This window comes from Orcinus orca, chromosome 19 (assembly GCF_937001465.1).
Source record: "Orcinus orca chromosome 19, mOrcOrc1.1, whole genome shotgun sequence".
Taxonomy (NCBI): domain Eukaryota; kingdom Metazoa; phylum Chordata; class Mammalia; order Artiodactyla; family Delphinidae; genus Orcinus; species Orcinus orca.
Genome location: NC_064577.1, coordinates 33,284,116 through 33,308,841, shown reverse-complemented (window position 1 = coordinate 33,308,841; position 24,726 = coordinate 33,284,116). Strand labels below are relative to the sequence as shown.

Below are 24,726 nucleotides of genomic sequence, written 5' to 3'. Positions count from 1 at the left end.
GGCTTGGGGTGGCCTCGCAAGGGTGGCGGCTTGAATACCTGCTCTACGGCCTGCACAGGACAGGCATCCAGAGGTGTTCTGAGTCACTGAGCTCCTGGCATCCCTGAAAAGCTAGAAACCTTAAGGGCTTTTCGTTTTTTATTTCCTTAAAAACAATTTAAGGGGTTAACTTCTCCCAACCTAAAGTGTAGCAAAGGACCACCGACAAGGCCAAGCAGCCTCTGGAGGTCAGCGAGCCTCTCCCTGGCTCTGTGCACAGGTGCTGCCCTGGCCACAGCTCAGAGGCCCACTCGTGGGGGCAGCATGGTCTCCAGGGGGGCACTCCAGGAGCCAAGAAGGTACCTGGTACCGACACGCCTTCCCCAAGTCTCAGCTCCTTTCTGGGGGTGTGCTCTGCTCACGGAGATGTGGCCACAGTGCAGAGGGGAGTGCGTGCTGCAGGACTAGAGCCTGATGCATTTGCAGTAGTCAGCGCTCTGTCCAAAGGGTATGGGAGGCGGCTCATTTCCTAATTGCTGCCTGCCAGGATGAATTCAGCCTGCATTTGGACTAGGATGGGCATATGATTCAGGCCATAAAGTATCATTGCATTTGGAGCAGTGGGTCCCTGTGAGCTGAGCCCGCCAACGCTCCATTCCAACTGACAGCTCCCGAGAACATATTTATTACCTAGGCCATAAAGGCATCTGCTTTTTAGACTACCTAGGGTGTAATTAAGATGAAAACAGATTGATGGAGCATACACTTAGGAGGAGTCTGCGTGATTTAAAGCCAGCTTCCTGAGGTCTTCTCTCCCAATGGCCTCCCCATCCCTTTCCTTTCACAAAGGAGCTAAGTTCTTGCCTTAGTGGTTGTCACTGTAGTGTTTGGTTGATGGGGGAGCATTCCACCCTGTGATACCCAAGCGCTCTCTTACTGTGGAAGGAGGTTGGAGCAGGTGCCCAGACAGGTGTGCTCAGCTCCTCGCCCGGCCCCAGACCCCAACCTGACCAGGGCATCTGATGACTAAACCTCATGACCAGGTGGCTCTTCCAGGCTTCTGCAGAGGTGCTCTGCAGGTGGCCAGGCATCAGCTAGGTGACAAGGCAGGCTGGGTAGGGAGAGGATTTGAGCACAAAACAAAGTGCTCACCACCCTGCATCCTCTCCCGCGGCATCTGGGATGTTCAGGCTGCAGTGTGAACCTCGGTTCTGTTGCTCTCCAAGGTCTGTTGCAATTACAGGTCTAACAAATACTTCCCTAATTCCACATTTACTTAACTAGTGGGTCTACTGTTGTTGCTGGTCCACTCCTTTATCTGCCTTTCAAAGCGAGGGGCGAGAGCAGGCCACAGGCCTTGCCTCTGCAGCAGAGTGGCCCCTCTGCCATCTCTAGAATCATGACAACAGTTGAGACTGAGCCCCACATGTGCCACCCATTCTGTGGGCTCCACGTGTCTGGGTGCATTTGATCCTCACGGCAGCCTTAGGAGGCTTGGGCTCTCTGGTCGTCTGTATCTCTCTGATGAACAGAGCGAGGCCTCACAGTAGGACTTGGCAGTGTGCTCAAGGCCACACCTTGTGCCCTGAGGCCACGTGGTCTCGTCCATAAAAGGCCAGCGGGGCTCGATTTAGGGAGCTGCTGATGGCTCAGCTTACCGTTCACAGCGCTGGCACAGTCACAGCAGGTCCTGGGCCAGCAGGCCTGGAACAGCTCGCTGCCTTCACTGATGCAGAAAACAGGCCAGAGCAACATTTTCATTCTTTAGAAATAGTCCCGAAGGAACCAGAATAGCTGCGCTAAATCTGGACGAGGTATAATCTGCTGCTGCTAGTGTTATGTTGCAGAGAAAAAGCTGTGTCAACCAAAAGATGGCTGATGATGGCTAACACTTGGGTGTGTTTGGGGGAGGGGCATCTGCCAGGAGGAGTGAGAAGCTGCACTTGTATTGATTCTCGCACACTTGCCAGTGTCCCTGTGGCTTCTACTGATTGTAGGGTTTAAAATCCCCTCTCGTTTCTAAAGCATGTCTGAGCCAAATGAAGGGCTTAGGCTCCCCTTTGGACACAAGCTCCTGACTCCAGCCATCTTCAGGCGAGAACCATGCCTGCATCTCAATGGCCTTGCTTCTCTCCCTGCCTGGACATGCCCAGGCTCCATGGAGTGGTGCCTGGGAATTCAGAAGGCTTCAGCCAGCTCGCTGGAGGGCACTGTGGCTCTCAAAACCATCAGGGGCTGGTTCTGCACATGCCCTCCAGACCCGGTGACAGGAACAGAGTCTGCTCCTGAGATGGCGCTCACACCTGTGCTCTTTCCTGTGGCCCACTCTCTGGTTCACCCGCGGCAGCAGGAGAGCAGCTGTGTGAGAGGCCGTCCCAGTGGGGCTGGAGTTAGGAACCTGCCCACAGGCACCATGATCTTACCAGTCATGAAAAACGATTCTTCCGTTTGCCTTCCAGAGTCACAGTTTTCAGAGTTTTCATTTAGGGGCTGTCCTAATAGTTAAGCATTCCCTTCAGTGTAGAACAGTTAGGACTCTTGCTGCTGTGAGCAGCTCAGGGCTCCAGGGAGGGGTGTGCTCAGGGCCCACACCCTTGTTTATAGCACAGTTAATTTATCACGGGTTTGTGTTTTCGTTCATTAGATCACAACAACTTTCCCCAAGGATCCAGTTTATACTTTTTCTATTTCACAAAATCCATTTCCTATTGAAAACCGGGATGTATTGGGTGAGACACAGGTAAGCTCTTTGTCTTTAGAAACATAATTTAGAGTCCCTACTGTTTGTTTATCTAGTGTCACTATTGTTTTTCTAGAAAGTAGCAAGCTTTCTGACTCTCCTGATTTGTTTTTGTGACAAAACCTGGCTAGGCCTTTGTCTAAGACACTGCTGATCACATGAGCCCTCTCCAGGGCAGGGGCAGTGGATGAGCACAGAGGCAAATCCCTGTAAGCCCTCAGGCCTGTGGATTTGCTGGAAGGACCATTCTCAGGGGGCCTGTTTTATTGGTCACTTCTTGTCCTCTCCCAACAACGTTATTGATCGTTGGTAAGCGTTGTCTTTTGTGACAGTGTCTCACTGTGCTGCGTGCTCTGCCCCCTACCTCATTACCCTGCCATGTTTCTCAGGCACCATCCAAGCCGTGGGGGCTCATGTGGCCTGGCCACCTTGGCTCTCACCTGCACATCAGGCCCGATCAGAACTGCTGTGACTGCCTTGTCCTGCCACATCAATGGTCTGTGAACACACCTCCCAAGTTGATAACAGGCACTACAGAAAGGGGCCTGGTTAAAGAATGTGTACAGTGAGATTGTCTTCTGAAGCTGTGATTAGTGTACAAGGCCTCTCTGATGCTTTGGTTTCCTCACTGCCCATCTGCCCAGGTGCTTGTGGAGGTGCAGAGCCACTGACTGGGGTGGCACTCTTGAATCTCCCGCTTTCACTCCTGTTGAAAGTGTTAGTGTCACGTAATCCTCCCCACCGCCCCCCGATTCCTACTCCTCACTACCGTGCTGCCCTGGATCAACAATGTACCTAGACAGACGGGGCTTCTCCCAGCCCCGCAGTGGCCCTTCCCACTCCCACTGGCCCCCAGAGGTGAGTTTGAACATGTCTCACAGCTGGGTCAGCTTCACAGACATGTTGCTTACACTCTTCCATAAGTCAAATGTACTGAGAGTGTTTTCCTGGGAGATGAGGCCACAGCTTATTCTGCAACTGTGCATTCCTCTGTCCTTGGCTCCCAGTAAGTGGTTCTGGAAGGAGACGGGGAGGCCCATCCATCAGCGCCGAACGTGTTCAGTTCCATCTTTGTAGGACAGTGGCTTTCCTGCGACTCTGGCTTGGGACTAACGGGTGCTCGTGTCTGTCTCCCCCCATACCTGGCACTCCAGGACTTCCACAGCCTGGCCACCTACCTGTCTCAGAACACCTCATCCGTGTTCCTGGACACTATCTCGGATTTCCACCTCCTGCTGTTCCTGGTCACCAATGACGTCATGCCTCTGCAGGTACGGGCCAAGTGGGCTTCTACTCCTCAGACCAGAGCATGCTGGGCAGCACCAGAGCAGCTAAGTCCCCCTTAACCTGTCCTGTGGGCAGCAGCTTTGCACAAAGGCCTTGATAGAAAGGTGAATTTTTCACTTGCAGCGTTTACACTGGAACAGCTTGTTCAAAAGTGTCTGCCCTCTGTGATGGAGGACAGTTCCTCCATTTGTTAGAACCACATGGGACGCAGAGGCCGCTTAGCTCTGTGTCCTTCTAGTGGGAACATGAGGGATCCAACAATTTAAAAATTCCTGTTGGAACAGTTTGAGAATCCCAGCCTGTGCTTCTTCCCGATCTCTCTCCCCTCTTCCCGAATCAGCTCCAGTTTATCACCTTGGCCCAGAAGGTTGGCCAGCGTCCAGGCCCCAGGCACACAGCTGCACAGTTGGCGTTTTTAAGACATGCTGTTGGGGGAGATGAGGGCGAGTGTTACAGATGGCGGCTGCTTTCTGAGCAGCACAGGGCCAGCAGGGCCGGCCAGGAAGCCCCTTGCATGGGTTGTGTCATGGCTGTCCTTTTACTTTGGCCCTTTTCCTGCTTGGGACCCAAGGAAATGCATTTCTGCGAGGTGACAGAGTAGAAAGGAGAGGCTCCTTCCTCCCACTGCTTTTCTATGTCAGGTGGCCTATAGCTGTTCTTATATCTTGTGTCTGTGTTTTGTCCAAACTACCCATTTGTGATACTTGACACCAGGCACCCCGAAACTTTTCACTGGCTTTGCCTTCCCTGTTAAGCCCAGAGAGTTGCACCTCCAGCCCCCGGCTTAGCTGCTGCCCCTCCGGTTGGGGAGGTGGTGAAAGCTTAGGGCCTTCTCCCTGGAAAACGTGTGCTGTTTTGCAGTCACTTACTTGTTAGGAAGCATTTTCTGTAAATACTGCCTGAGAGCCCCTGGAAGGCTTTCGAAGTCTCTCGTTATAAAAACTATTTAGGGCTTCCCTGGTGGCGCAGTGGTTGAGAGTCCGCCTGCCAATGCAGGGGACACAGGTTCGTGCCCCGGTCCGGGAAGATCCCACATGCCGTGGAGCAGCTGGGCCCGTGAGCCATGGTCGCTGAGCCTGCGCGTCCGGAGCCTGTGCTCTGCAATGGGAGAGGCCACAACAGTGAGAGGCCCTCGTACAGCAAAAAAAAAATAAAAATAAAAACTATTTAGTTCTCTTCACTTTGACCCTGGAGGCCTAGGATGCAGAGTGTATTGAGATACAGACGTGATGGAGAAAACAGGGCCGAGGGGGTTGTGAGGGAAGAGGGTGGGCCTCACGGCCATGAGGCTCCTGCCCATCCACCCAGGCCCTCAGGAGAAGGACTGTGAGCTGTGATTACCTAGTGGGTGGAGCACAGCCAGCCTGGGACACAGAGTAGCACAGCGGCCAACCTGGGGATCTCTGGGAAGAATTTAGCACTTGTATTTATAAACTAAGTGTGTGGTGTTTTGCATGTCATAGTGACAGCCTGTGAGATTTTTGAAATTCCCTCTGAAGTGTGTCTTGATGTTGGGGAAAAAGAAACTTGTGAACAAGTCTATCTACCGTCAGTGAAGCGAGTTGGAACCTTCTTTTTTGGCTTCTTGCAGGACAGCATCAGCTTGCTGCTGGAGGCTGTGAGGACCAGAAATGAGGAGCTCGCCCAGACGTGGAAGAAGTCTGAGCAGTGGGCCACCATCGAGCAGCTCTGTAGTAAGTGTCTTACCCTCCTGCAGTCCCCATTGCCAGGGCCCAAACTCCTGCCCTTCAGGGCTCCAGTACTTCTTCCCGGGCCCTGGACACCTGACCCCAGATGCCTTCTGACAGCATCGTGGGCAATGGAACAAGCAGACCTCTGCCGGGGCTCACAGATGTTTTCATCACTATAACATACGCGTAAAGGCCACAGATTTTGGGTATACCGTTCCATGGATTTTTGTACACGTACATACCAGATACGCTATTCTTCAAGCATCTTAGGAGCAGTTTGAAAGTCATTGTTTTAGATGAACAGAAACTTCACACTCACCTAAGTGCTGAGTGCGGAGACCTTCTGGACTCCTCCGGCTTTTCTTTTCCCCTTCCCCATCAGTTCTCAGAGCATTCTTGGTGGCTAAGGAGGAAAAGAGTTAGAGAATAGAGTTCGGGGATCTTGTGTCTCCCGGGTGAGTGCCTCTGTCAATCAGCCTTGGGAGCTGCCCCCACGCTGCCAGTGCCGTGGCCACCAAGCCCCCCAGCTGAGAGCTCAAGAGGGCAGTGACCATGGTGGCCCTTTTCCCTGCGGCTTTGAGAAGTACTGTAACGCCCCCTGAAGACAACAATGAAAGTACATATAAAAAAGTGTTTAAATATTTTCTCAATCTAGTGGGCTGATACTTGAGCCAAAATTAGCCAGGAAACCCTCAGTGGAACCCAAGGCACAGGGAGTCCAGCAGGGTTCTTATTTTCTCTCGACACTAAGTACCTAGAAGCTCAGGGGTTGGAGCTTTGGTATTCATTGTGTCGTCCTTCTTAATTTTTCTTTTTATACGATTCTTACAACCAAACAGTAAAAGGGCTGGATGTGCCATGTACTCTTCTTGCCCTCACGTTCTGAAACAGAGGACTCATTGTTCCCACCAAATTCCCTACAGTGAAGCCCACGGCCTTGTGTCCTTGGGTGGACAGTGGTGAGGTGCCGGCCAGGATCTCAGCACCTGGTCCAACTCTCCTATGTATGGGGCTCTCCAGGCCCCTGGTGTTATTCTTCAAATGCTTCACACACAGACATTGAGTGCAGCAGCTTTAGTAGTTGGGAGCCCTCTCTCTCAGCCCAGAAAGTGCACACAGGGAAGCCGGGACAGGGGGTGGCTTAGCTAAGAGGTTATCCTGGACAAGCATTGGCCCAGTTGGGGGAATGGAAAACTAGATCAGGAAAGGTTTCAGTCTGAGCATTTGGCTTGCTTTTGCCAACCCCATTAGACACTAATGAAAAACTAGTGACCCCATAGGAGCTGGGTCCCATTGGCTTCATGCCTCATACTTAGGGTGGGAAGAAACCCAAGCCCGAGTCAGGTGTCAGTCCTCCGGCAGCAGGGTGACACTGTCTGGACCTGCTGCCTGCAGCCTCTGTTGGGAGAGCGCCTGGTGTTCACCGACACTCACTTTGCTAAAAAAGTGCCACGTGATTGTCAAATGCTGTCAACAGATACACTACTCGTGGAATTCCAGTCACTGCATAGGGCTGGTAACACAAATTAGCAATAGAGTACCCTTTACAGATGCAGAGTCACAGAACATGAGAGTTCTCGGGACATAGTCAGTGGAAGCTACGTAAGAGCTCTTTGCTGAAAACTAACACTCTGCCAGAAGAAGAGCTAAGCAAATGGAAAAGAAATCCCACTATCTGGACTGGAAGACAAGATATTTTTAACATGTCAGTTTTCCCTAAATTGATCAGTACAATCTCAGTCAAAATTCCTGTAGACAGGGCTTCCCTGGTGGCACAGTGGTTGAAGTCCGCCTGCCGATGCAGGGTACACGGGTTCGTGCCTCGGTCCGGGAAGATCCCACATGCCGCGGAGCGGCTGGGCCCGTGAGCTATGGCCGCTGAGCCTGCGCGTCCAGAGCCTGTGCTCCGCAGCGGGAGAGGCCACAACAGTGAGAGGCCCGCGTACCACAAAAACAAACAAACAAAAATTGGTCAGGACTTCCCTCGTGGTACAGTGGTTAAGAATCCGCCTGCCAATGCAGGGGACACAGGTTTGAGCCCTGGTCCGGGAAGATCCCACATGCCGCGAAGCAACTAAGTTCGTGCACCACAACTACTGAGCCTGCGCTCTAGAGCCCACAAGCCACAACTACTGAGCCCAAGTGCCACAACTACTGCAGCCCACATGCCTAGAGCCCATGCTCTGCAACAAGAGAAGCCACCCCTGTGAGAAGCCCACACACCGCAACGAAGAGTAGTCCCCGCTCGCCGCAACTAGAGAAAGCCTGTGCGCAGCAACAAAGACCCAGTGCAGCCATAAATAAATAAATTTATTTTAAAAAAGAAAAGATTGGTCAGTTGGACTTTATCAGAATGAAACACTTAGGCTTATCGAGAGACGCTGTCAAAAACTTGAAAAGGCGGGCTTCCCCGGTGGCGCAGTGGTTGAGAGTCCGCCTGCCGATGCAGGGGACACGGGTTCATGCCCCGGTCCAGGAAGATCCCACATGCCGCGGAGTGGCTGGGCCCGTGAGCCATGGCTGCTGAGCCTGCGCATCCGGAGCCTGTGCTCCACAACGGGAGAGGCCACAACAGTGAGAGGCCCGCATACCGCAAAAAAAAAAAAAACTTGAAAAGGCAAGGAACAGACTGGGAGAAGATATTCCACAGAAGATGTTCCATAAAAAGAATTACAGTGATGGTCACCATCAGTCATCAGAAGAATGAAAATTAAACGAGGTACCATTACACGTCTTGAGGGTGGCTGAGATGCAAACACTGGCCGCATCGCGTGCTCACGAGCTCCCACAGCAGCTGGAGCTCTCGCACGCCCAGTGAGGATGACCCAGCGAGCCCACTGCTACCCAAGAGACATGCAAACACAGATCCACACCAAGATTTGTTTTAAGAATATTCGCAGTGGGCCTGCCGATGCGGGGGACATGGGTTCGTGCCCCAGTCCGGTAGGATCCCACGTGCCGCAGAGCAGCTGGGCCCACGGGCCGTGGCCGCTGGGCCTGCGCGTCTGGAGCCTGTGCTCTGCAACGGGAGAGGCCATAGCAGTGAGAGGTCCGCGTACTGCAAAAAAAAAAAAAAAAAAAAGAATATTCATGGCAGGGCTCAAACTTGGCAGTGACTCAACTGTCTATCAGGAGGGGGATAGATAACTAGGGATGGTGTTCACACTGAGCTCTACTGCTCAGCAGTGAGAAGGAAGGAACCACTGACACAGCAAGCAAGGAGGCTGGGCAGGTGCATGAGTGGCCACAGCTGACAGCTTTCCGCTCTGCAGACAGCAGCTTTACTTATCGGTGTTCTGTGTTTGAGCAGGGGACCCACAGTAGGGGCTCTCAAGCCGCATCTGTCCACGCCTGCAGCAGTTGCTTTTAGAGTCCACTCCTACCCTGATAAGCAGCTGTGCAGAGCTCTCAGATGGGGTGGGACAGCTTCCCAGTGCAGAAATGATGAACACTGCTTCTCTTCCTGCCCCACAGGCACAGTCGGTGTGCAGCTTCCAGGCCTCCACGAGTACGGAGCCGTCGGGGGCTCTGCACACACCACCTCGGCCGCCATGTGGGCTTGTCAGCACTGCACCTTCATGAACCAGCCAGGCACCGGCCACTGCGAGATGTGCAGCCTCCCCAGGACCTAGGGCTCCTGGGCCCTGCTGCCCGGACTGGGCCCACCCTAGCCCTCTCTGAAGCCAGGATTGTTGCAACCATGCCCCACCGCAGGCAGCCCTGAAGGCGAGGCGGGGGCGGCTGCCCTGGGGGTCTCTGACCCATGAAGCTTCTCAGCACCAGGCTTCCCTGGAGGGAGGGAGCCAGGCTGGTGCTCTTGGGCTGGAACCAGTCTCTTGGTGGAGGCACCGTATGGCCTCATCCGGATGTCCTGCAGCAGCTCCTACTGTGGTAGAAGGACTAGGTGCCTCTAAATCATCACCTGGAATTGAGGGGTGGGAGGGCTTGCTGGCACCATCCAGCTTTCTTTTTTCCTTCCTTTGGATGCTTTTGGTTCCCATGTTTTTGGTTGGGAGCTCTTGGTGACCTCTGTACCCCGTTGCTCTGGGGCAGACCCTGCCTGTGAGGGCCACCTCTTCCCCTTCCAGTAGCCATCGTGTGGTGGAAATGCGTGGCCACGGGCTCGCTGGTCTTCTGTCCGCTTGGTCTGCAGGTGAATCTGCTGCCCGCCCTTTCCTGCTCTCACCCAGCGTCCAGGGGGGACCTTAAAGTCTGCTTTGGTTGTAATAACAGTTACCAGTAATTCCTGCGAAGAAGACTTTTATTTATTTTTTTTTAAGATAAAAACTGCATAAAAGGAGAGAGACTAGTTTCCACCTTCGTCCCTCCTTCAGTGAGTCCCTGGAGGTGTTTGCAGGCTGGGTGGGTGGACAGGGGACCCACAGTCAGGTCTCCTCACAAATGAACCTCAGTGCCTGAGACTTTCCTGCCAAGCCACACGGCTGGGACAGGTGCAGACCCAGGTAGTCCGAGCAGGAAGCTAGTGCTGGCTCCCACTGAGCAGGCAGCCTCTCCGGGGGGCCAGCCCTGCTGACCAGGCCTGCATGGGGTGAGCTGGGTGGCCCAGGCAGAGCTGGAAGCTCTGGTCCCCTTCACCCCACACACCATTCCTTCCTGTTGTCCTGCCCAGGCCCTGGCCTCTGGCACGGTGATGTGGCCCCGGTACAGGCCAGGCCACAGTACAGCAGCTGTGGGGCTGCTGTGGGGACGTTGGAAAGTAGGTACCGTGCTGAGGTATGGGTCCAGGCTATTCCAGGACAAAGGTTGTGGTCAGACTTTGCATGTGCTTTGGGGTCCCTGCGTTTCCTCTGTGGTTGGGCTCCGGTCTGGCCTTTCCCTGGGAGCCGTGGACATCCTGATGCCTCTTTGCCTTAACAAGAGCCGTATCTCTGAGCTGCACTGCACCCACCCATGGGAGAGGCTGACCCAGACACAGGCTGCTTGGGGACTTCATGTCTCTGTCCTAGGGCAGGAGGCAAGCCTGTGTGACCCTCCCTCACCCTTGGCCTGTGAACAGAGAGCACTTGGGCATGTGTTCACCTGTGGCAAGGGCTGTGCCTGGCACTCCAGGTCCACCTGGCATGGGACACCAAGTGGCCAGTGGGGTTGGGTCTGGCTACAGCGGATCTGTTCCGGGGGGCAGGAGGTGCAGAGCCCCCTGTTTCCCCAGTTCATCTGTGGCCACCTGCCAGCAAGCTGGAAGGACCATCTGGCCCAAGTCATCTGCTCCTTTGATCAGATGTGAGTCTGCAGGGGGAGCAGGAGGGCGCTGACCTCAGACCTCGCGGCCCCCACCGTTCCTCCTGTACTTGCTCTGGTCTTTATCTACCGAGCTAATTTCCTTTTCTCTTTGACCAGTGTCCTACTCACCCTGAAGTTCTGGCATCTGCATAGTTCGTTTCCTTTTATCTTTTAGCTAAAGAAAAAGTGTTGTGATTTCTCTGCTTCTGGTTTTGAGTCACTCTGTTCAATAATGCACTTTATTTTGTCCAAAGAGAGTCGGGGGTCAACATAAGGAGTGGGGGTACCTGCCAACAGGCTTGGGCCCAGGCAGCTTAGCCATCTCCTCTTGCATAGGGGAGGGGCCCCCAGCTCCACTTTCATCCTTCCTGCCCTTGTGTGGACACACCCTCTCATGCCACCAGGCACCACAGCTCAGCGAGGGGGGCCCAGGTACCCGGCCTCCACCAACCAGTCTGCTCCCGGTGCTCCCACTTGGGGCTTGCAGGTGTGTGTCGGTTGGGTTTGTAGTAGCGTTGCCTGGACTCCAGCCCTGCAGTTGAACCAATAAAAGCACCTGAAGTGACCGCCAGCGCCCTGTTTGTCCTTCCTGGGCCCCAAGGCCTCTCCCTGCCCCGAGCCTTGACTTGCCTACCTTGTCAGGCGACTTGATGACTTTCCCCTCCACACATCACTGTTCTCTGCTGACATGTTTAGAGTATTGAAGGGTAGAGACCCACTCCTCCTGCCCAGGCTCCTTGGCCCTGTGCTCCCAGTGTAATGTCCACTGGAGGAGCAGAGCCTGGCCTCCCTCCATGCCTTTTCTGCACCTTTTCTGCCTGTCAGCCATGTGGCTGCTCCTGGCCTCTTCGTGGTGGGTGAGGTGCACTCCGCCAGGCAGCAGGTGAAGGATAGTGCCCAGAATCCCCCAGGCTTGCACAGATGCAAGGGGAGCAAGGCCTGGAGGGGACACTTGTCGAGTGACAGCCAGGGGGCGCTCCCCCTGATGTTCAGTTACCAGCCTTCACACGCACCTTACAACCCATTCTGTCCTTTGGCCACTGGCTCACTGCTCCTGAACAAGTATGTAAGAAACACTGCCCACTGATGTCCAAGGGGCCCTGGGGAGAGGCAGGCCCAGCCTAGCTTCTGGACTGGGGCGGGTGGGCCCTCAGCACCTGGCTCCAGTCCTGTCCCTGAGCTTGCCTACTTTTACCAGCAGTGTCCTGCTCTCTCTGTGGCTCAGGCTGCTGGCCTTGTTGGTTCTGTGAAGTGATGAGGTTCTGGAACGTCATCCCTCCCCCTGAAATCAAGCAAGTGGAGTGTACTGCTTGGAAATAGAACTCAGGGTCCTGCCACCCCCTTTCCTGGCATGTTCAACATGTTGGCAGGCTGTGCTGCCTATAAGTGCCTGGCACAGCCTGCAGCTTCCCTGCACATGCTGTGTCCTGTCCCTCCCCACCCCTAATGCTGTCTGGTGGTAGTTTGTCCTTGGGAAGATGTAGCCCCCACGTGTGGCATAGAGACCACTGACTGTCCACAGCACGCTCTGCTGTCTCACAGGCCTCCTGCCACAGGCCTTCCATGTACACCCACATGAGGGGCCCCTCACTCCACATCACCCCTGAGCTGGCTAAGCCCTTTGCTCTGTAACCTCTGGGGGGATCAGCGTTCAGGGCCCCCTCGCTGTTTAGATAGACTGCTGATGGTCATAAATCCTTGTATCACAGAGTGTGGGTCTTGCCTGGACTTGGGGCCAGGAGCCTGCTAGCCCCCCTGAGCAGAAGGGAGTGTGAGGGAGGAATGACCAACTTTACAGTGCCTGGCCAGTCAGGGCTGAACCTGGGAGGTGAGGCCTGGCCAGCTTAGCCCACCTCCCAGATGCACTTCCCCATGCGGTCATTTTCTCTAGGACAATCCTGGTGTAGTTCCCTTGGTTTCCCTTGGAAATAGTCTGGGAGGGCCAGGTTGGGAATTGGTGTGAGCATGTGGCCACAAGGATTGGTGGTCAGAAGACCAGCCAAGAACACTTGTGCACTCAGGTTGGGGGGGGTGGGGGGTGGAGGTGGGATTCAGAGTGGTGTTTCTCTTGAAAGGACCATGTCCTCACTTCTAGTTCCAAAAGCCACATGGGAGCTGGTCTTGAGAGGGCAAATGACAGACTGCAAATGCCATATTGATGCTGGGTCCAACCCAGAAACACTGGAACAGTAGAGGTCCACTGCCCTGGGGGTTGAGCACCAACCTCAACAAGGGGAATTAGAACTTTTGCTACTGGTTCTTTGTTTTGGCAGGTACACCAGCCTTGGTGCGGTCAGCTTAACTCAAGCCCAGAAAACACTTGGCAGCTGGGCTCCTTCAACTTGCCCTGTCTGGCCACACCCCTCCAGATGCCTCTTTCATTCATGAGTGTTTGACCTTGGAGCCTCTCCCATTGGCTTCTTAAAGGAGAGGGGTGTGATTGACCTGTCTGCAGGCACCTTTCAGGGTCGCTCTGGGTCTGTCTCATTCGGAGAACTCTTGGCCCCTTTGATAGGCACCTCTCCCCAGAGCCTTGGAGGACAGGGTTGGGAAGGAGAGGTGTCTTGCCCTGTCTTCACCCTGACCCTCCACGCTGACTGATGGTGAGCTGCCCCCCTTACCAAGGTCCAGCCATTTTCTTCATGGTCTTCTGCCCTCAACCCAGAATTCCTCTGGCTTACCCTTTTTCCCCACTGTCCGTTCAGACCAACACACCCACAGACAGTTCGTTCAGCCATGAAAGAAGGGACACTTCTGTCCATGTTAAGCTCAGACGCAGCAGTGTCCTGGGGACGGGGTAGGCGTGGGTGTGTCTCAGCAGCTCAGAAGGAGGAGACTCATCCTAGACCGAGGGTCCCTCCCCCCAGCCCCCGGCTGTGGAAGTGGCAAGACCTGACACTGCCCGCCCCCTCCTAGAATTCGCAGATCTAACCGCCCCCCAGAACGCTAGAAGGTCACTTTAGGAGCGCACCGTCCGCTCGGAGGAGACGCGTTCTGACGGGCCGCCGCCCTGGGGAAGTCAGTGTACTGGCCCGGGTCCCGGAGCCGGCCCGGCCGGCCCTCGGGCGCACGAGGGAAGCGCGACTTCGGGCGGGTCCAATGGAGCCCCGGGGGAGGACGGACGAGTGGAGAGACCAACGCCCTTGGGCTTCCCGTGTTTGGCTTTAAACACGTTGGCCCTTTGCCAAACCGTTCTGTGTCCACTAGCTTTACCTCAACGGCGTGGCCTTCGACCCAGGTGCCTGGGTTCCCGCGGGGACCCCAACACCTGACGCGCAGCCGCCCCGCCCCCGGATCCGGCCCCGCCCCCGCCACGCCGCTGTACGGCGGAGGCCGCGCTGCGACCTGGGCGGCCGTAAAGCGCCGCGCCCCGTCCCGCCCCTGGCACCGGCGCTGCGAGCTCGAGACCCCTCCGGTGGCCGGGCTCCCTGGCGACCCCACGATGGCCGGCCTCGCGCCGCGGGTCGAATACCTGGCGGGCTTCTGCTGCCCGCTCGGAGGCCTGGCGGTGGGCAAGCCTCGCGTGCTGTGCCACGGGGCGGAGGTCTTCCTGTCCACCGGGAGCGAGCTGGTCTATGTCTACGACCGGGAGGGGCGGCTGCTGATCGTGAGCACCCCCTGCCGGGGAGGGGCCAGGGACCGGGGGAGAGGGCGGGGCGGAGTGGAGCGGGGTTCCTGAGCCCTGGAGGGGGCGGGGCCGGGCGGGAATCCACCGAAGGCCCGGCGTATTTGAGGAGTTTGTACTCCGCCTCTTCTGGGCCCCACGCGCCCGGCCTGACTCTGCGTTCTCCCCGGACGTCCAGGCCGTGTACAAGTTTCCCGGTAAGGTGTGGCACCTGGAGCTCCTGGCCCTTCGCAGGGCGCTCTACGTTCTGTGCGCCCGGAGTGGCATCTACTGCTTGTCTTTGGACCAGGCGAGCAGGTGAGGCATGGTCGCTGGACGGCACTGCTTTGGGCGGGTCCACACTTGCCTCTCCGGGGTTGAGGCGAACATGGCCTCAGATGGGCTTCTCGCTGTCTCTGACTGGTACTTCCCTGCCCTCCTCAAACACTGCCCCTGTGACCTATACGGTCCTTTTACCCCTGGACTGGGTTCAGAATGAGCACTCACCAGGCCTCCAAGGTGGGGATGGTGGGCTCAGGGCCAGCTCTGAAGTCTTGGTGGCCCCTGTCCTCAGCACCTGCCTTCTCTAACAGGCTCCTGCTCACAGAGAATTCTTAGTAAACGGGGTTCAAGCGGCTGAGTCTGCAGCCGGAGCAGGATGCTGCCCCTTTGGCTTTGATGGGCCTTGGTGGGTCTGGCATGACACACCTATGAGGTGGGTCTCTGTGAACCCTGAGTCAGTGGTTAAAGGAGTTTCACCATCCCCCCCCCCCCCGCCTCCGCCACCCCTCAGTACCAGTGCAGAGCCTAGAGCCTAGACTCGGGCACCTATTCACTACTGGTTTAGAAAATAAAAAGGTAGCAGGTGTGATTCACGGCTGAGGCCTTGGGGGTCTGACAGTTCTGCACTGATGAGAATTTTCTGTCCAAACCCCATTTCTGGAAGGCTTGGTACATCCTATTATGCACGTGTCCCTGGGCGACTGGTGGGGAGCAAAGCAGTCCGTGGAGCAGGTGGGAGGCACTGTGGCACGCCAGCTGCTCCCTGGTGGCTATAAGTCACTGAGATCGCTCCTTGTACAGACCCCAGGCCCATCATGTCAGTGGTAGGCTGTCACGAAGGGAGCCTGTGAGCACTGTAACTGACATTTGCCTGTGTTCTCAAAGGTCTGTGAGCCGGGATGACAAGGATGACAGGGACGACCAGGACAGTGAGGATGGGCAGGTCGATGAGCTCCCTGTCCCTGTGATCCCCGTGCACCCAGACACCTGTGTGCTCCCCAGTGCCACACTGCATGCCTTCACCGTGCTCGATGACGTGCTCATCACCCTGGCACAGGGCCCCACCCAGTGGAAGGTGCAGCTGTTTGAGTGTCCGTGTCCAGGGGAGGACCCTAGGCCCGGAGGCCAGATTGGCGAGGTGGAGTTGTCCACCTGCACCCCCCCAGCTGGGAGCCTGGGGGAGCCCACAGCCCTCCGCTTCCTCCCAGTGCTGTGCTGTGCGTCACCACCAGGCTCCAGGGCCCCACATGGCCACCCGTGGGGCTCTGGGGGCGTCACGCTGGAGGGGGCCCTCTTTGGGCTACTCTTTGGAACCGATGCCTCCCTCCTGGAGTCGCCCGTGATCCTCTGCGGTCTCCCCGATGGCCAGCTCTGCTGTGTGGTCCTCAAGACCCTGGTCACCTCTAGGTCTGCCCCTGGTGATCCGAAGGCCCTTGTCAAGATCCTCCATCACCTGGAAGAGCCTGTCATCTTCATTGGAGCCTTGAGGACAGAGCCGCTGTCCGAGGATGTGGAGGACGTGTACTGTGACTGCCTGGTGGCACTTGGTCACCATGGCCGGACACTGGCCATCAAGGCCAGCTGGGACGAGGCAGGGCATCTGGTGCCAGAGCTGCGGGAGTACAGCCTCCCGGGGCCTGTGCTCTGTGCGGCCTGCGGCAGGGGCGGCCGTGTGTACCACAGCACCCCCTCGGACCTCTGTGTAGTGGACCTGGCTCAGGAGGTCTCCCCCTGGGACCTCACGCAGCGTGACGGGGCCCCAGGAGGCCTGCCCTCTCTGCTGTGTCCAGCCAGCTTGAGTGTCTGCAGCGTCGTCACCCTCTCTGTGTCATCTAGGGCGCCTGAAGGTACGAGCCACGGCTGAAAGCAAAAACCAAAGCCATGGGGTGGGTGGAGCCTCTTTGATGTCTCCTCCCTGTGAACTGTCCGTTCTCCTCTCCCTGCCTCATTCCTGTTCTCCATAAAACTGCCCGGGCAGGCCTACCCTTCCCTGGCATAGCCTCATGGTTGATGCTTCTTGTCTTGGGGTCCTGTGTGGGTTTAGGGGCGGGGGCTGTGCTACTCTGCCTGGGTAGGGTCTACACCTGAGTGACCCTGGGCAAGAGCATCTTCCCATGGCCAGTAGTGCAATGGAAATTCAAATTGGTTTAGGTCAAACCTTTATGGGTTTTTTTCACACTTCCTTACCATGTGGCCTCCAACGAGTCCACCCTGCACCAAAGGCAGGGGGCATCGCCAAGCTCTGATGTGTGTGTTCTCCCCAGACAGAACCGGAGGGGGTTTCAGCCATGTTTGCCCAATGTTAAGGGGAGATATAAGAGCCCCCCTCCCCCTAGCGCATATTCCCCTTAAGATAGCCTAAGAATGCATTGTAAGGCCTACCGTGGACCATACTTGATACGAAAGAAATGCTTTTGAAGTGAAAAGACTGCTGTCTTTCCCACAGAGAAAGAGAGACACATGTGGCAGGGAATGGGGGAGCCACATCTCTGGGTGGGTCTCAGGGCCTAGTGGTACTGGACTTGGAGAACCAGCAGGTCACAGGAGATGGAGCCTGTTTCCCGGGGAACTCCCTGGTAGGCCAGGAGTGGGAAAGGAGACAGAAAGATGTCGAGGAGAGGCAGCAGGCTTCCAGAAAGGCCCCAGTGAGAGCCGACTGGCCAGTGGAGGAGGCCTGGGGCCTGTGTAGCACCTCCTTCTCTTAGGAAATCTCAGAGCAGCTTTGCTAGGGGTTGGGAGGGCTGTTGAAGGGGGGATGCACCCAGCTGATTTGATGGCCCTTGTCTGGTCCCTTTTAGTCCTGTCCATGTATAAGATGACACCTCTGCTGTGCTGACACCCAGTCCCAGGGAGGGCCCTTCATAGCATATGCCCAGCCCAGTACACACCCCAGGCTCTTCGGGGATGTCTCCAGAACCCTCTTTTCCTCACCTGAGCACAGGCGTTCTGCCAACACTTATCTGAGTCCTGGGAACTGCTGCATGTTCCCAGCAGCATGCCTCTCCCTGCCCGTTGACCAGGCCCCACGTGTGTCCGCCTGCAGGGGGTGCTGAGCTCCTGGCCCTGTCTGCCAAAGGCCGGCTGATGACCTGCAGCCTGGACCCGCACTCTGAGACGCCTCACCCCACCAGAGTGACCTCGGCGAATGCTGGCCAAAAAATTAAGGAGTTGCTGTCTGGAATTGGCACTGTCTCTGAGAGGTGACCAGTGGGCTGAGACTCGGGCAGAGGCTGGCATGGTGTCCACGGAAGGCGGTGTCCTGGGTGGTGGCACTGGTCCGGGACAGGCCTGTTACTTTGCCTCTGACCCCCGCGATAGCCCCAGACGTTGTGTTGCCTGGCCAAAGGCGGCACTAAAGGCCAGCTGTGGGCGCCAAGCCCCTGTGTTTTAGGGTCATTTCTAGGGTGCCTGCCATCCTCTGGGATGTCACTGTGGCACCGCAGAGGAGCAAAGGAGCCAACTTGGAACACGGGGAGCCCGGTGGGGGTGGCCAGCCCCACCGTGGGCACCCCTGGGTCAGTGGCCCTGAAGGGGGTGGGGGGAAGTCTCCGTGAGCCCGGTGGGCGAGGCCAGGCTGCCAAGTACAGGCTGCCCCAGCTCCATCCTCTGCTGCTGGAGAAGGAGGTTGGGTCAGACGATTGCATGGGCAGGACAGGAGCCCCTGAGGTGGGGGCTCTTCACCTGACGCTCGAGGAAGAACGAGGTCTGGGCCCTCCCTCAGCAGCCATGTCTGTTTCCAGAGTGTCTTCTCTGAAGAAGGCGGTTGACCAGCGGGACAAGGCCCTGACCTGCCTCAATGAAGCCATGAACGTGAGCTGCGCCCTGCTGTCGAGCCGGGAGGGTCCCAGGCCCATCTCCTGCACCATCAGCACCTCCTGGAGCCGCCTGCAGCTGCAGGACGTGCTGACAGCTACCTGCCTGCTGGAGAACAGCAGCGGCTTCAGCCTGGACCGGGGCTGGGCCCTGTGCATCCAGGTGCGCCGCAGCTCCCGGGCCTTGGACCTGGACTCGGCTGTCTCGGCCATCACCTACACCATCCCCGTGGACCAGCTCGGCCCTGGCGGTCAGCGTGAGGTGACGCTGCCTCTGGGCCCGGGAGAGGACGGTGCGCTTGACCTGCCCGTGACCGTGTCCTGCGCACTCTTCTACAGCCTCAGGGAGGTCGTGGGTGGGGCCCTTGCCCTCACGGACCCTTTCAAGGACCCCTCTTCGAATGAATGCACCCCTGACGTCCTGCCTGAGCAGGACGGCGTGTGCCTGCCCCTGAGCGAGCACACGGTGGACATGCTGCAGGGCCTGCGCTTCCCCGGCCTGGCTGCACCCCACACGCAGGCCCTGGGCCCACTCAGCCCTGCCAGAGACTCCATCCACACCTTCCTGGAAACTTGCTGCGGGCCAGTCAGCCAGCCCGCAGGACCAGCGTCCCTGCGGGCCAAGTACCTGCCCCCGTCAGTGGCCACCGTCAAGGTGTCGGCAGAGTTGCTCAGGGCCGCCCTAGGGGACGATCATGCAGGTTGGTGGCACCAGCTGGCTTCGCTGAGGCCTGGGACCCTTCCTCCCTCTCCCAGGATCTGATCGGCCTCACAGCCGCACCTCTCTCCTCCAGGCGTGTCCCTGTGTTCTGCCACCCTGCAGTGGCTCCTTGCCGAGAATGCCATCGCGGACATCGTGAGGGCCCAAGCACTGTCCTCCGTCCAGGGAGTGGCCCCAGATGGCACTGATGTCCACCTCATCATCCGCGAGGCAAGCAGGGGTCAGCTGTCCTGCCTGTGGGGAAATCGGCCTCGACATCAGCAGTTCTGAGTAGGGTCCCTGGGTTGCTCGAGAGGAATCAGATTCTGGGGCCCACCCTCCAGAGGATTCCGACGCATCCGAGTTCGAGAGGCGGGCTGTGATGGGGTGGCCTTCGTGGGGCCAGGGGCAGCGTCGGCTCCCAGCCAGGTCTCCATGAGTACCGCCCTGTCCAGCGCTCTCCACGCGTGGCCCCTGCCCTGCGTACTGCTGGAGTTCACAGCCAGCCCGAGCGGGTCGCTCACTTGTACCCCGAGGGGCAGCACGAGCGACTCCAGACTCCAGGCCACTAAACCCCTAGACCACCAGGGTGCCGGGCCCCATCACAGACGCCCCATGTGCAGGGGCCGCTGAGACACCAAGGTGGAGCTCAGTCCTCTAGCCCCATTCCTCGCACAAACCTTCCTTCCCGAGACCCTCCTGGCAGCCTCGGGGTCATGTCCAGCAGACCCTTGTGCTACTGCGTTGGAAGCTCTGGCGGAGCATCCCGTGTGGCCGGGCACACCTTGCTGAGGATGGTGGTTGGAGGCTGCCCACTAGACAGCCTTTTCAGGTCAGGCCACGATTAGGCAGTGTCAAGGTCGGGTGTCCCTGGGGCCTGGTGGTGGTTCTGCAGGTGGCGGAGAGGGGTGGGTGCCCCAGTGCGTCCTACGATTCCAGAAGGAAGAGCTGCCGGAGACAGAGTCCTTCCTAAGGTCCCTAGGCCCCTGGGGTCTTGCCTTGTGTCCTGGCTCTCGCCCATCTTCGCCAGATCTCATGTTTGGCTGGAGGGCACTGGGCTGACCTCACTTGCCCAGCCCCCTCCCTGTTTTCACACCTGCAACCCTGACCCTGCTGCCTAGTGCCTCAGGATGCACAGTGTGGGCCATGGTGGGTCCGGGCGTGGGCTGTCCGTGGCAGTGCAGCCACAGCAGGCACTGAGTGAGTGCCACGGATCTGGATGCCGAGGGAAGAGGGGTCTTCCTGGACAGATATTCCAAAGGAGCAGCTTTGCTGTTGCTTGGCTAGCTGGTTCTTCAGGTGAAAATTCACGTTGAGTGTGGAGATCAGCCCCGGGAGCCCCCTGAGCTTTGCCCACAGTGGGATGTAGAGCGCGAGCCCAGGCTTCACATGCCGCTGCCAGCTTGGACACTCCCGCCGGCCACGCTGCCCTCGGGCAGGTCAGGGCTGTGGACGGCCAGTGAGGTTCCTTGTGTGTTGCAGGTGGCTGTGACCGACCTGTGCCCAGCAGGGCCCATCCAGGCCATGGAGATCCAGGTGGAGAGCTCCTCTCTGGCCAACATGTGCAGGGCACACCACGCCATCGTCGGGCGTTTGCAGGTCTGTCGGTCATCATGGGCTTGTTTGGGAAGTCTCTGTGGGGTGGTGGGGACACAGGACCCTGGTGGTCTGTGGCTTCCTGCCTGGGGTTGCAGGTAAGCTGTGGGCGGTTGGGAGGTGGGTGGGGGACTTGCTGCTCACCCTCCTGGCAGTAGCTCCTAGTGGCCTGTGAGCACACGTGGTTAAAGGGAGACAGTCCACTGGAGACCAGCGTGAGATTTCTTCTACACTCGCATGGAGAAGCCATGCTCGGGCCCTGGGACCAGCTGTCTGCTCGTCTGGGCCTCCACGTCTTCGCCAAGAAAGCGGGAGTTGGCCGCCAGCCCCTCCCATACACACAGCCCCAGGGGCCCTTCCTGCTGCTTCACTGCCATGCGCGGCTGCTGGGGCTTCAACCCCAGGATCTGAGGGGAGGTCTTTGTGTTCCGGAGGGAAGCTGTCAGCTAGTGCCCTTGGCAGGCTGGGCACAGGGTCAGGTGGCCCATCTCCTGCCTGTTCTGAGTGTGTGCACCCTCGGCTGCGCAGAGGGGTCCGAGGTGGCAGCTATCAACTGATTCCCACGCTTTTCCTTAAACATGGACTTTGTGTCAGCCTCACCTGGGAACTTGGTGCACGTCCCCAGGCCCCACCCCAGACCCCAAGAGTCGGAGAACCTGCAGTCCAAGCTCCGCCAGGGATCCGAGGCTGCTGTTCTAGACCTACCAGTGCACCCAGGCGAGCCTGGGGGCCAAGCCATGACCAGAGGTCCCCCTCAGGCACTACTGTGAGGGCCCTGCTGTGGCACATCCATGGCTTCACTCCCGGGCTCAGGAGTCCCCCGTCCCTAGAGCAGAGCTCCCACGCCTGCATTTCTCTCCCCCAGGGGGCGCCCCGTGTTGCTCTTGCGGGCCTGAAACAAGCAGGGCTGTCTCCAGACCCGCTGAGCGCGGCAGTTGAGAGGTGGACAGTTAGTGAGAAGCCGGGAGGGGAGCATACCGACCAGACTTCCAGCAAGAAGGGGAGTTAGTGTCCTGGGGCTGCGGGAACAAAGTGCCGCAGATGGGACACAGTGCGTTCACTTTGGAGACAGGGATCCAGGTGTCCGCAGGGTGGTTCCTTCTGAGGCCTCTCTTCTGGGCGCGTGGATGGCCGACTCCTCCCTATGTCCTCATATGGTCATCCCTCTGCATATCTGTGTCCTGATCTTTTCTTAGAAGGACACCAGTCCTATGGGAGTAAAGCCAACCCACGTGACCTTGTTTTAACTTGATTATCTGTGGAGACCCTCTCTCCAAACACAATCACCAGGGGTGCTGGGAGCTGGGGCTTCCAAGTGTGAATTTGGGAGGCATGCTTCAGCCCCCAGTGGAACGCTGGGGACACTCCCTTGATGGGAATCTTCTTGTGGGCTGCAGACCTCTGTCCTCCGTCTGCTGACACTATGCTTGTGGAATGGGAGTGTTCTCGTGACAACTGGTGTTCATTCACCTGGCCGCTTGGAATCTGGGGGGCCTTGTCAGGTGTGCAGCTTCTGCCACTGGCAGCATCTCCTGCTGCCCCTTGGGGTGTCGGGGTCTCTTCTCAGTGCTCTGCCCTGGAGGCCAGCAGGAGCCTTGCTTCCTGGGTCAGTCTGCAAGCTTGGGTTCAGCCCTGAGAGCCGGCCAGACTGCCTGCAGAAAGCAGGACGTGAAGCAGCTCTTTCATGGGCCAAGATAGGAACAGCGGTGCCAAGGCCTGAGGCCAAGGATGGGGAAGGGGTGGCGGTAGGAGGTGGGTAGTGAGGGGAAAGGGCTGAGAAGAAAGTTACTTCCAAGTAAATGATCGTCAGGGTGGGGCTAGCGTGCCCTGCCGCCCGAGGTGAAGGTTAACTGGGGGCGAGGCAGGGAGGCCTGATGGATGGTTCGGGGAGGTAGAAGGGCCACCTGGCTCTGCGGGCTGGAGGACAGGTGCCAGGAGCCCAGGGCGCTACGTTGGGACACACGGGAGAAGCACCCTCTCCAGCCGTGTGCCCCTTGTGTCCCCCCAGAGGCTGGTCATGGAGCAGGCTGCCCGGGGCTCCAGCCCGCCTGACCTCCGCCTGCAGTATCTCCACCAGATCCAGGCCAACCATGAGGTGAGGTCCTTCAGGGATCCACGCCCGGAACCTTCCCCCAGCCTGGGCTCCTCTGGGGACACGCACAGGCACTGGGGTGTTGCCCAGCTTGGCAGGGGCTCCCAGTCCTCACAGCCGAGTCGGGTCTGGGCTCCTGCTGCAGGGGTGAGGTGGGGACAGAGTGGGCATGGCCACTCCTCCAACCTGTCCCACATTGGCTAGGACACGCCTGTCCCCTGGGGACATGGTCTTCCCTCAGCCCAGCCACGCCTCCTGTCCCGAGGGGTCATCACGTTAAGGCCACAGATGAGTGTTTTTCCTGGACCACCTACCACAGTCCGAGTAGGACCTGCGCATGGTGGGTGTCCCCCAGAGGGACCCGCTGACGTGCCCAGTGGGAAGGTGGGGCCCTAGCTGTTGCCGCCCATTCCTTCCTGTAGACGCTGCTGCGGGAGGTGCAGACCCTGCGGGACCGGCTGTGCACGGAGGACGAAGCCAGCTCCTGTGCCACCGCCCAGAGGCTCCTGCAGGTGTACAGGCAGCTCCGCAGCCCCAGCCTCCTCCTGCTGTGATGCCAGGTAAACCCCACCCTGCCCCGGCTCTGTCCCTGCTTCCGGCCCCTGTAACAACTCACAGTACCTTCATGGTTTTATGGAGAAAACCTGGCTCCTGACCTGGGCGGCACTGTGGGCCTGGTTACAGCTGGGGAAGGTCTGGGGTGAGTGCAGCTGGCCCCCCGGATAGCCACCTGGCACCCCCGGGGGGGGGGGTGTGCTCAGAAGAGGCAGCTCGTTTAGCAGGTGTGTCAGGGTAGCGAGGTGGTCTGTGACCCCGCTGGGCAGGGGCCTGCTCGTCCTCCCGCATCACTGCTTCCTTTCCTCCAGCAGCTGCCATGGCCTCTGCGCTCAGCCTCGACACCGCTGGGCCGCCTCCCACCCAGAACGTCGGGGCTGGATCACGGACATCCCTCCACTCGGAAGCAGGGCCCCGGCCATGGGGTCCAGACTCCAGAGCAGGAGCGTCGTTGCTCTAGCGGCCTGCAGAGGCCGCAGAGACAGGGCTTCTGGGTTGAGCCTCGGGCGGGTGTGTTTTGGTGGTTGTCGCATTCCCACCGTGGTGCCCAGAGCCCAGGGCTGCCCCTCTTGGCAGCACCACCCGCCCACCCACAGACCTGTTGTCCAGCACTGTCCACACCTGTCCAGCCGCCTTGCTCTGGGTGCCTTGGCCCCGCTTCTCTGCAGCCGCTGGGGTTACCGGTGGGAGGTGCTCCCTGTGACCAAAGCACAATGACTGTGGGGGAGGGGGTGTTCCTGCAGGTGCCCTGTGGCCAAAACAACAACTTGGTGCCTCTGGCCGGGGCCACACCCAGCGCCCAGCACTGTGCATTGTTTCCAAGGGTCCCTGGGGGCAGACAGCAGCCCCAGCGTGGCTCCGGTGCTTTGGCGGGGGGTGTCTCTCCCCCAGACTTCACGCGGTGCTTTCCTGCTGGTGCTTTCCTGCTGTGTGTGCAGGGCCTGTGAGGCACCCGCCTCAAGAAGTGACACTTTCTGGTGCTCTGCCTTGGCCTTGGCTGTTTTTTAGCTCTCCCCCTTCAGTCTGGTGGCAGGTTTGACCTGGATTCCTGGACACACCCCCAGCTCCAAGCCCCCAACAAGTCTGGTGGCCACTGCACGGCCCAGATGCGCCTTGAACTGACCTCTAGGGGGCCCTCAGGCCAGCA

General features: G+C 58.2%; 2 protein-coding genes and 1 long non-coding RNA gene across 8 annotated transcripts in view; 2 read left to right on the top strand and 1 right to left on the bottom strand.

The window, feature by feature from the left end:
- The window catches only part of NPLOC4 (NPL4 homolog, ubiquitin recognition factor), a 56,027-nt gene extending 44,523 nt beyond the window's left edge, over window positions 1-11,504 (top strand). For 2 of the 3 annotated variants that reach the window (XM_004275567.4, XM_033438743.2), the window contains 4 exons: window positions 2,624-2,719; window positions 3,874-3,990; window positions 5,598-5,700; window positions 9,172-11,504. In XM_004275567.4, the coding sequence (XP_004275615.1) occupies window positions 2,624-2,719; window positions 3,874-3,990; window positions 5,598-5,700; window positions 9,172-9,329 (474 nt within the window). In that variant the 3' untranslated portion in view covers window positions 9,330-11,504. The remainder of the gene's footprint in view (window positions 1-2,623; window positions 2,720-3,873; window positions 3,991-5,597; window positions 5,701-9,171) is intronic. The other variant, XM_033438742.2, reaches the window with a different exon arrangement.
- LOC117203564 (uncharacterized) lies at window positions 4,706-14,537 on the bottom strand. The gene is made up of 3 exons (XR_004486411.2): window positions 14,411-14,537; window positions 6,017-6,100; window positions 4,706-5,104 (listed from the first exon to the last, which is right to left on the bottom strand). It is a non-coding gene; the product is annotated as an uncharacterized LOC117203564 (long non-coding RNA).
- FAAP100 (FA core complex associated protein 100) lies at window positions 14,117-24,559 on the top strand. 4 transcript variants are annotated; one of them, XM_033438739.2, is made up of 10 exons: window positions 14,143-14,545; window positions 14,742-14,860; window positions 15,710-16,671; window positions 17,868-18,024; window positions 18,565-19,337; window positions 19,431-19,567; window positions 20,819-20,935; window positions 22,941-23,027; window positions 23,447-23,584; window positions 23,891-24,559. In XM_033438739.2, the coding sequence occupies exons 1-9, from the start codon at window positions 14,381-14,383 to the stop codon at window positions 23,576-23,578; spliced, it is 2,649 nt and encodes an 882-aa protein (XP_033294630.1). In that variant the 5' UTR covers window positions 14,143-14,380; the 3' UTR covers window positions 23,579-23,584; window positions 23,891-24,559. The 4 variants fall into 4 exon arrangements, with proteins under 4 accessions (XP_033294631.1, XP_033294630.1, XP_033294628.1 ...); XM_033438737.2 differs by having other exon boundaries at window positions 14,147-14,545; window positions 23,894-24,559; XM_033438741.2 differs by lacking the exon at window positions 14,143-14,545 and adding an exon at window positions 15,136-15,257 and having other exon boundaries at window positions 23,894-24,559.
- The last annotated feature ends 167 nt before the right edge of the window (window positions 24,560-24,726 follow it).